General features: G+C 52.4%; 1 protein-coding gene across 5 annotated transcripts in view; it reads left to right on the forward strand.

Annotated features, from left to right (window-relative positions):
• The window catches only part of CHST3 (carbohydrate sulfotransferase 3), a 37,525-nt gene extending 28,187 nt beyond the window's left edge, over positions 1-9,338 (forward strand). For 3 of the 5 annotated variants that reach the window (XM_074339568.2, XM_074339569.2, XM_074339570.2), the window contains 3 exons: positions 2,960-3,184; positions 4,080-4,178; positions 4,451-9,338. In XM_074339568.2, the coding sequence (XP_074195669.1) occupies positions 3,045-3,184; positions 4,080-4,178; positions 4,451-5,738 (1,527 nt within the window). In that variant the 5' untranslated portion in view covers positions 2,960-3,044 and the 3' untranslated portion in view covers positions 5,739-9,338. The remainder of the gene's footprint in view (positions 1-2,959; positions 3,185-4,079; positions 4,179-4,450) is intronic. The other 2 variants (XM_019745982.3, XM_019745983.3) reach the window with 1 other exon arrangement.
• Positions 9,339-11,205: the final 1,867 nt, after the last annotated feature.

The following is an 11,205-nucleotide window of genomic DNA, read 5'->3' on the forward strand; positions in this document are numbered from 1 at the left end:
AATAGGAACAGTGCCTGGAAGGGGGGGGGGGAGAAAGCTCAGGAGTTTTGTCATCAAGGCAACCGAACTAAATCTCACCAAAAATGTTAGAGCCAGAAGGGAGAGGAGAGTGAAGGCAACTTACCCCCACTCTACCCCGCCTTTTCTCCCCTCTCTCGTACTTAATGAACGTTTACCAGGCACCAAACACTGTTTCTCACAGCAACCTTAGCAGTCGGTACCTCCCTTTCCATGCTACAGGTAAAGAAACTGAAACCCAGAGAGGTTAAGTCACTTGTATAGGGTTACACAGTATGTTAGACACGCAGGAAAGACTAGCACGCAGGACTTCTGATCTCAGCTTCTTCTGCTTCCCTCAGCATCAGACCCAGACAGCTCTCAGCCAAGAGCCCAGAGGGCAAAAAGTCAGGATTGCAACCCTTGTGCTCTGCAGACTAGGTGTTGGGTCTCATGCTCCCCGAGGGAAAAGCGGCCTCAAACTTCACCCGGGGGCTAAATGAGCTGCTTGGGGGACGTGGCCCTGTCATTCTGCAAACTCATACCAATAGCCATCCAGGCACTGAGTCAGCCACTAGCTTTGACAGGTTCACTCACCAGTGATTTGTTGGGCAACTGATATGTGCTGGGTGCTATTCTAGATGCTAGTCCTGACTTCAGGGGGTTTGCAGTCTGGGAAAGAGAGACAGACAGACAGACCATCAGCTGGAAAGCCCTCCCATTATGTGCTACAGGGGGAACCACTGGGGAGCATTAAGAGGCTGGAAGTCCTGGATCTGAGAGGGGTGGTCAGGCTGCTGCTGGAAGAACGTTGGGCAAGTTCCTTAACCTCTCTCAACCTCTGTTTCCTCATCTGTAAAATGGGATACTTGTTACCTAATAGGGCTTTTGTGAGAAATTGATGAGGAAATGCAAATCAAGAGCTTAGCATGGCACTTGGCACAGAGTAGTAAGCACTTACTAAACTTCAGCTGCCCATATCATTCCAGTTGGCCCTTCCAACCAGAGGGTAAACCCCATGAGGGCATGGACCAGGTCTGCTTGTTCACTTCTATATCCCCAGTGCCTAGATCAGAGGTTGGCACATAGTAGGTGCTCAGGAAATATTTGTTTAGTGAGTGCATGGGAAAAGGCCCAGATGAATGCGGAAGAGGCGGGAATATTCCAGTTACCCTGGAGCTGGCCTTGCAGCCCTCCTCCCTCCTGGGCCCCTCTTCACCCATTCACACTCAGGAAGCACACCCAGCACCCCATCAGGGAACTGCCCACCACCCCACCACCACTCTGCCCCAAACAGCTGAAGAACTCCAGGGTATACATCTCCAAACATGCAGAATCCCTGTCTCACTGCTTTCCCCTAAGGACACTTTTCTGGCACTCCCTGAAGCTACTTCCATTGTGTGACTAAGGTGCAGCCCTGGGACCCACCTTCCTGCTCTCACACTCCCCTGTGTCAACACCAGCTGCTTCACTTGGAAAAAGCCATCTTTTCCAGATAGAGGGATGGTCCTGGGTACCCTGCACGAGGTCACAGTAAGATTTTTCCCAACTCAGAGCAGATTATCCACAGTAGATGAGGGTCCTTATGGAAAAAGCGATCGATTTGCAGATGAGGGGGTTGTGTGGAATCTGGGGCCCGTGGTACAGGACAAGTGTGTGACAGTCAGGAAGAGTGAAAGAAGTGGTGATCCAGTCTCCATTGGGCACCAGTCTCCATTGGGCACCAGTTTCCATTGGGCAATGCTGTATTTGCTTCAGCTTTTGAAAATAGACACACCTTCCACTGAGGGTCATGTATTCCTTAATCCATTCTGTCATGAGTGTCTCCTGTATGCCTGGCCCCGTGCTAAGGGATAATGAGGGGCCCGGACAAACTCTCCATCCTCCGTGAAGGAATGGTCAGCAGTGAACAAGTCATTACAAGGGGGTTTGTTTTATGACAGGCATAGGTGTTAATGGGAGTCTTTGTACAGTGGTGGGTCTGGGGAGCCCTAATGTGTCCTGGGGGAGGCTGCCCCAGGAAGGCCAATGCCACATAAAGAATTTTGTTAGAATTCATGTGCTATGGTGGGTTTTATACTTTAGTTAATTTTTAAAAATTAACACGTGGTAAAATGTCTAACAGTGTGCAGGGTTACACAGCAAATGTAAGACTCACCCTACCCTCTCTCCTGACTTCCCAGCCCTTTGATACCAGGCCTTGTGTGTCCCTGCCGTTACCATCCATTTATATTACACATCTATATATTTCTATCACTGAAAAATTTTTTTCAAATGGGATCATACTGTATCAAAAGTTCTCAACCTGGGGTGATTTTGTACCTCCCCCTTGCCCAGGGGACATTTGATAATGTCTGGATACATTTTTGTTTGCCACATCTGAGCAGAGGGGATGCTACTGGCATCTAATGAGTAGAGATCAAGGACGCTGTTAAATATTGTACAATGACGGGACAGCTCCCACAACAGAGAATTATCTGGTCCCAAATGTCAGTAGTGCTGAGGTTAAGAAACCCTGTCCTATGTAAACACACTTTGTCTGCAGCTTGTTTATATATATATATATATATATTTAATATTTATAGATAGATAGATAGAAGATTATTCACATTAGCATTTGTAGCTCCTCCTCCATCATTTTTTGTTTATGTATTTGCAGTCTTTTCCTATTGTGAACATTTGTACTGCAAGGAACATTCTTTTCTATTCTTTTCTATATACTTGCCCTTGAGTCACATGTGAGGTCAAAAGATAAATTGGTAGAGGTGACATGGATGAATCAGAAAGCCATTCGCATTTTAAAGGACCTGGTTTCAAGTCTCTTTGGGGCAGAGTCCGTTAGGAGAGTGGGTGTGGGGCTCTGGCTGCCATGCAGGACTGGGCTCCTCGGAAGTCTGGTGGAACAGCTTCTTTTCATTCTCATCTGCAAACAAGGGTATCCTGACTGCCCATCTCTCCACAGGATGAGGGTGTCCCCCACCTGAAGACAACAAGCCAGGTCCTGAGTGATGCCCCCAAGCTGAGTACCCACGGCCCCACTCTTCCCCATGGAGAAAGGACTTGTTTTGCCCCAGGACTGCCGGGACTTTCTGCACAGCCTGAGAATGAGGAGCAAATATGCTCTTTTCCTGGCTTTTGTGGTGGTGGTTTTTGTCTTCATTGAAAAGGAAAATAAAATCATATCGAGGTGAGGGATGCAAGCACAAGTATTCCTTATGGGAGACGGGGTGAGGGGTGGAGAGGCAGCTGTAGGGCTCTCTGAACCCGAAAAGGCAATCCTTCAACCGGTGATCATCAGGCCCTTCCTGTACCCAGACTGTGGGTCACGCACAAGCCCTCAGTGGGGTGACTTGGGCTCTAGATTCAGGTTGGAATCCTAATTCTGGCCCTTTCTGGCTGTGACAACTTAGACACATTACTTCCCTTTCCTGTCTTAAGTTCTTCTTCTCTGAAATGTGGCTAATGATCGGGCCTGCCTTGTTGTAAAGATTAAATGAGAAAATGGAAAAGCTTTTTTTTAGCCCAGTGCCTGGCACCCAGTTGGTGTCCAGTGCTTGCTGGCTGTGGTCATGATTAACTTCCTGGCCCAGGACAGTGCCTTGAATTAACACGTTGTGTACGGATCACGAGAATCTTCATGAGGGATTTAAACCCTGCCGTACGCAATGTGTTAATAGCATATCCCCTACACCAATCTGAAGTCATGGATGAGGGTGAGCCCCTGGAAAGGCGGGATCCTGGTACAGATACCCGGGTGGGCAGGGATGCCTGTGCAGCTACCCAGGTTGTGTGTTGCTCAGCTCCAGGGTGTGCATTCACATAGGCTATGCTGGGAAGGCTGCCCCCCAGAGTTGGCAGTATAGCTGTGTGCAGTGGCCCTGCTAGACATAGAAAGACTTCTTAGATCTGCTTTCCCAGGCATAACTCCTTCAAGAAAGCATCAACCAAGATGGCTAGGAATTGGGCTGTGTAGCGGGCTCTGAATCGGTGCCCTGCCTGGATCCCTCCGCATGGACTGTCCCTACAGGGAACCAGGGCCTGCGGGGTCCTACTGCAAGCCCTTGCCACTCTCTACCCAACAGCATACCCTCCACCTGCATGCTGCCAAGCCACCAGTACCGGGGAGCAGGCCTCAGCCAAAGCCAGCTGGGAGCTTTACCCCCAAGAAAGAGAATCCTCAGGTGTGTTCTACACTGTCTTCCAGGGCCACCCAGTCAGAGTGAGTTGCCCACATGTGTAGCCTGCTCACCCCTTCTGAACTTCTTTTCCTCCTGCCTCACTTTCCTACCCCTTTCCCAGCTCTTCCTCTGAGCATGTGCCACATCATCTACTTACCCTCAGAGTCGGCTTCTGGGGAAACCCACAGACAGGCTCTGGGTGAGCATCCTGGGACTGGCACAGGGGATAGGGTCACGAGCCAGTCACTGACCCTGGTCTCCCTTGGTCCTCACAGGGTCTCGGACAAGCTGAAGCAGATCCCCCAGTCCCTGGTAGATGCCAACAGCACCGACCCAGCCTTGGTCTTGGCGGAGAATGCCTCGCTCCTGTCCCTGAGTGAGCTTGATTCAGCCTTCACACAGCTGCAGAGCCGCCTGAGAAACTTCAGCCTGCAGCTGGGTGTGGAGCCCGCTGAGGACGCCCAGGGCGAGGGGGAGGCGGAGGGGGAGCAGCCGCCCAGACCCCGCGGGGCTCGGCCCCGGCGCCACGTGCTCCTCATGGCCACCACCCGCACAGGCTCCTCGTTCGTGGGCGAGTTCTTCAACCAGCAGGGCAACATCTTCTACCTCTTCGAGCCGCTGTGGCATATCGAGCGCACGGTGTCCTTCGAGCCGGGAGGCGCCAACGCAGCGGGCTCGGCCCTGGTCTACCGTGACGTGCTCAAGCAGCTCTTCCTGTGCGACCTGTATGTCCTGGAGCATTTCATAAGCCCCCTGCCGGAGGACCACCTGACCCAGTTCATGTTCCGCCGGGGCTCCAGCCGCTCGCTCTGCGAGGACCCCGTGTGCACGCCCTTCGTCAAGAAGGTCTTTGAGAAGTACCACTGCAAGAACCGCCGCTGCGGTCCCCTCAATGTGACACTGGCTGCCGAGGCCTGCCGCCGCAAGGAGCACATGGCCCTCAAGGCCGTCCGCATCCGGCAGCTGGAGTTCCTGCAGCCGCTGGCCGAGGACCCCCGGCTGGACCTGCGCGTCATCCAGCTGGTGCGTGACCCCCGGGCAGTGCTGGCCTCCCGCATGGTGGCCTTCGCTGGCAAGTATGAGACCTGGAAGAAGTGGCTGGCCGAGGGACAGGACCAGCTGAGAGAGGAGGAGGTCCAGCGGCTGAGGGGCAACTGTGAGAGCATCCGCCTTTCGGCGGAGCTGGGCCTGCGGCAGCCGGCGTGGCTGCAGGGCCGCTACATGCTGGTGCGCTACGAAGACGTGGCCCGCAGGCCCCTGCAGAAGGCCCGGGAGATGTACCGCTTTGCAGGCATCCCCCTGACCCCCCAGGTGGAGGACTGGATTCAGAAGAACACCCAGGCAGCCCGGGACGGCAGCGGTATCTACTCCACGCAGAAGAACTCCTCTGAGCAGTTTGAGAAGTGGCGTTTCAGCATGCCCTTCAAGCTGGCACAGGTGGTACAGGCTGCCTGCGGCCCTGCCATGCACCTCTTCGGCTACAAATTGGCGCGAGATGCCGCCTCCCTCACCAACCGCTCTGTCAGCCTGCTGGAGGAGCGGGGCACCTTCTGGGTCACGTAGGGGGCCCGGGGCCATGTGCACCCCTCCTCATGAAAGTCCCACCCTGCCTTTCTCGCACCTGAGCCAGCGGTGCGACCACGGCGCTCTCAGAGGATGGCGGGAAACCGTGCAGTGAGCAGGCCGCCCTTCCGCTATAGAAGTAGCCCCCAGCCAGATAGCTTCCCCACTGCGGCTGTAGGCTGGGGTTTCTTGCCGAGAGGAGGACAGGGCCCTGTCCCCTGAGGGCCATCAAACCCAGACCTAAGGGACTACAGTCTCCTGAGCAGGCTTAGGCAGGCCCCCCGCCTATTGACGACAGTCTCTCTCTCTCTCTCTCTCTCTCTCTCTCTCTCTCTCTCTCTCTCTCTCTCTGTCTCTCTCTCTCTCTGTCACACACACACACACACATACAGAAACATACATGAAACACACATAAATGTCTGTAGACCCTGTGGGCCAGAGTCCAAATATTTAACAACTAGAAGGGGCTGTGGGCACTGACCAGTCACAGGTGGACCTCCCACTGTTCTCAGTGTGCACCTTTCTTCAGTCTCTGGATTTCTACACAATCCAGTGTGGATTCTGGTTGGGTCTCTGGAGAGGGCCTGGGACAACGCAGGGTGTTAGAAGATGGCAGTTGAGGCTTACCAACCAAAAATGATTCAATCTTTCCATAAATGGGATAGCTGTGTTGGTTACTGTTGACATCAGCTCTGTATGGAGCTATAGAATACATATAAAGACCATACCTACACACACTGAAAAAAATCATAAAAACACAATTCCACATACACACATATAAAAACAGACAAGCTTCCCCGTTGCTTAAAGCCCACAGGGTTTACAAGATTTCTTTGTATCACACATCTAAAGAGGAGCCTTTAATTATTCGGGGGCACGGGAAGGAAACACGGTCATGGGCCATTACCCAACCAGGTTTAGGATGAACGGTGGACACACAACTGCAGAGTCCCAGGCCCCTGTCCGCCTTGAAGTCACGTGACTACCTCCTCTGGCCCATTTACATCCTCACTGCTGGCAGGCAGGATGTTTTGAAATGGCGTGGCCGACCCTCATGTGACTGCAGCCCATCGGCCCCATTCCAGTTTGGCTGGGGTCCTAGCATGTCTATATTTGAAGGCTGCCTCAGGCCTGATTGGCAAAAGCAGCTGTGGTCCCTGGAGGCAAAAGGCAGCTCGTGGGTCCTGCTGCTTCCAGCCAGGCCCGGAAGACAGTCCAGAGTGCTCTTCAGGGAGAAGTCATATCAGGATAACCCCTCCCCTGAGAAGACGGGACAGGGGTCAGCCTCCTGGATGGTCGCCATGGATACATGGTTAGAGTCTAGAATTCCTCCTTTAGGGTCTGGGAAGAGTATTGCTCAACTCAGGATGGACTGGGTGTTTTATTTTTTAGTGTTTTTTTTAGGGTATTTATAGTTTGGTGTCTTGTTTTGTGGCTGTGTTTTTGGTTTTGTTTCTGCAGGAGTGCCACTTGGAAGCAATCTGTGTTTCAGGGTCTGAGGGGGTTCTGGGAAGACCAGTGGAGAGCACTCTGGCTCCTGCTGGAGGGAGAAGAGGAGGAGGAAGAGCCTTCCCCCAGAAGGATCAGAGCCTAGATGGCCACATGGCAACCCACAGTGCCATCGGCTTTTCTGTTTGAACCCTACATGGGACGAATCTCAGAAACCACCAGTTCTTAGCTGCATGTCCAGAAGCAGCAGAAACTAGCAGCTCTCACCCCCTCCTCGAGAAGAGGCCAGGTTTGAACATTTCTCCCAGGCCCAATGACATCTCCTGGGTGGTCAGGGGCCTATGACCAAGCAGCAGATGTCCCCAAAGTGGAAGCCTTTCTCAACTCCCACCCCAACCCAGGGAGCAGAACTCAGTACCACCTTAGAATGTGCAGAGAGCTGTAACAGTTCACTAAGGGCTGTTTCTGATTTCCTGGACAACCTCTCTGTCAGATCCGTCCCATTGTCAAGCCCAGAGGGCTGGGTTTTGGTTTGAATGATATGGACATGAGGGAAACACAGGATCTAAGTCCAGCTGGTGTTGTTAAGGGGAAGGAAAGGGTGTGTCCTGGCTGGAAGTCGCCTTTTGAAAAGGTGAGGACGACAGCCATCTTGTGGGATCCATTATAATCACCATATTTGAGCTGCTAGTTTCCATCACCATGGACTTCAGCCATTCAAGGAGGTCTCCACCCTAGGTTTTCCAGCCCAAGAATAAGTTGTGCAGGGAACTGGCTCTAAGTTGGGGTCCAACGGGACTTCAGCTCTGAAAACTTGACCCTGGGGCAGAGTGGGGCCAGGATTTTTGTGGCAGGCCCAGAAATGCTGGTGGTTCTTCCCCAGCCCCTGCCCTGCTCTCTGCACTGTTCCCCACCTGTGGGGGTGTGGGGTGGGGGGCAGGCTCCTCTATCCAGGGTTCTCCCTGGAGCCCTCCTAGCACGGATAGCAGATGTCTTCCTTCCTTCCTATATCTGGGGCCAATGCCTCCACCCCTGAGCTCTGAGGACTGTTACAAGAATGGACCTTTTGGACTTCTCAGGACATTGATAATTCGTACACTGCAAGTTGACTTAACTTATTTATTTTGTGAAAAAGAAGAGACAGAAAATACCTTGTTATTTGCAGGGATTCAAAGCTCTACCCAAATCAAGAAAGACAAACTAATAATAATAAAAACCGTTCACTCACTCCACACACACAAGGACACTGCAAGATGACTCAGCATACAAGAGGGGACTAAACCAAGAGTGGAGGAGTCAAGATGGCCCCAGGCTATTGTTTAAGGAGCTTCCTTGGTTTCCTCTTGTTGATTTGAAGATACGACAAGGCCCTTTCTGCTGTATGACCTTTGCCCAGGTGTCTGAAGGTAGAAACAACTCAAGTGAGTGTTGCCTCGGTGCCCAGTCATGCTCTGGGGTTTAGGGAAGGACAAGGTGGGGGGCAGGGTGACTACTGACTTTACACTCTGTGGGACCTGGTTGGAGTCCCACCTTTGGGGTTTTCAGCCTGGAGCTGGGCTGGGGAAGGTGGTCCAGCTGGGGGCTGGTGCCTCCTTTTCCAGTGGGTCAGCCCTGGTTTCTCTGCTCCTGATGGTCCACCAGGAGTCTTCGCCTCCACAGCACCCACGTGCCTGGAGACAGAGGGAGCAGTTGAGGCCTCACCTCCACAGCTGCCAGCTTCCCCAGAACAAGAGGCCCATTCAGCAATGAGCGTTTACTCATTTTCTTCTTTTTGCGGAAGACCTCTTTAGCCCAGCCAGTATAAATAGTTCAGAACATTCCATGTGTTGGTGAGACAGGACAGTGTCTAACCTCTGTGGGCTCTCGCCACCACTGCCCGTTCCTGGCTTCTCCTCAGCACCTTGTTTGTAAACCCTGGAGTGGATGAGGGCACAGGGAGAGGGGTCTTTGGGAGTAGTCGATGGGGGCAGGATTCCTGAGTCCCCATGGGGAGGGAAAAAAGAAGCAGCAGAGGCACAGCTCATTTACACACCCCTGCAGGTTATCACTGAGTTATTACTAAGGTTGAGAGACATGAGGTAATTCTAGCCTTTGTCCCTTTATGTGATGCACACACTTGAAAATAAATAACTAAATGAACTGAAAAAAAAATGTTTAATGAAGAGTTTACTCCATGTCTGCCAGCACCCTCAGCCAGAGGCTGGTTTAATGGGGCAGCTGCTGACCAAACCCCCAAGGGCAGAGGACACCCACTCAGCTCATGACAGTAGACCTTTCCCTGCCATCTGATGACGGAACAAGTTCCAGCAGAAGGTCAGGGTATCTCTGTCCCAGAGGATGGGTGCTTGGCATGGACATCAGATGGTCTGGTCCTGACCCTGAAGGTCTCTTCCAGCCATGGGTGATCCTCTCCCACACGAGGGTCTGTTTTAGTTGACTATAGGACCTGTCCCTGGATAGGCCCTGGATTATGAAGGACAGCAGCAGAAGGCGGGTGGCTGTGTCCCCAAGGCAGACCTCTCCCACTCCCATCCCTAAAGGCTGAAAGCAAAGGCAGGTCTCAGAGGGATAGGTTCCTGAGGTGGGGAGAGAAGGATTGTGGCTGGGCGACAGATGCCTGCAGAGGCCAGTGGGTCTTGTCAATGTGCACAAACTGAAAGAAGGAGCATCCGCTGACAGCCAGGGGCCCCAGTTGCTGAGTTTGCCTGTAAAGATCCCCAGTACATGGTCCAACTAGACAGGAGGGAAGAGGCCCACGTTTTCCTGATGCAGCCCCATCGCCTCTCAGCTGCCTGCCGTTTCAGGAAGAGTGGAAGCTGCTCTTTCCCTCAAAAGGACAAAACAAAATTGGCAACTTCAGGGGTCTCAAGAGCTTCAAGATTCTTTGGTCTTGTGTCCTTTGTCATTCCATGACTGTGCCTGGGGACATATCAGTTACGTGTTTCCAAAGAGACAGACATGGTGCCATCCTCATGGGCCTAGCTCATGTCACAGATCAGGTATTTTATTTGGGAAAGAAAACGACCCATGTGTCCTGCTTCCTCTAACACTGGGCTTGACCTGGCACCCCGGGAAGTCTCCCTCTCATCTGTATGTTCTAGGCCAAGTCAAGTCTGCCTGGCTCTCCTGCTCCCTCCTTGATCCCGCGAACTCTGTCTGTCTTTTTGCCAAGACCTCAGCCCTGTGTCATGTTTCATGGCCACATAGTACAGGACACTTCCTCCATGGTCATGTGTGGCCATGGTGTGTACATATGTGTCCACACGTGTGTATGTGTAGCCTGCAGCACATTCTGCTCGGCCACATTGCTCCCAGCCCTCTTGCCATCAATGTCCCATCTGTCCTTGCCATGGCTACAATCTGCCATTTCCTGAAAACATGGGTGCTGCCCTTCAGAGAGCTGGCGGCCACCGCTGGTCAGGGTCTGCTTTGCGGAACAAAATGTGAACCCATCACTTGATGGCTTACTTGACTTATTAAATTAAAGATGAAAACATGCAATGAGCAAAATCCGAAGTGTCTGCCTTTCTTCTGCATTTGTTCTCAGCAACAATCACAAAAATTAACAGGTACCAATTAGCAGCTGTAGGAATGGGGTGACTCCTCTTAGCATGAAGCAGGGCACAGGAAGCCCTTGCCCCCTCCTGAACAGCGAAAGACACAAGGGAAGTGTGCTACGCGCACGGGGTGTGATGAATGTTCTGTATGATACCAGGACGGCAGAGGCGTGATGCTGGCTGCAAGAATGAGATCTGAGAGAGAAATATCCAGGCATTGTGAGGCAGGGACAGGAGCACGGGCGAGGGGTCAGGGGACCTGCGGACAGGTCCCAGCTTTGCCACTATCTGGCCCTGTGACCTCAGTCACATCCCTTCCCTTATCTGAGCCCCAGTTTCTTTTGAAATGAGGAGTGTAATCCAGGGTTTACAACCCTTGTTCTAAAAAGCCCCTTAGGGATTCAAAAGTCAGCCCTCTCACCCAGAGCAGTTGTGTGTTGATTGGCTTTACATATTGAAAT

This window comes from Rhinolophus sinicus, chromosome 15 (assembly GCF_057876585.1).
Source record: "Rhinolophus sinicus isolate RSI-liver-muscle chromosome 15, RSI-T2T, whole genome shotgun sequence".
Taxonomy (NCBI): Eukaryota; Metazoa; Chordata; class Mammalia; order Chiroptera; family Rhinolophidae; genus Rhinolophus; species Rhinolophus sinicus.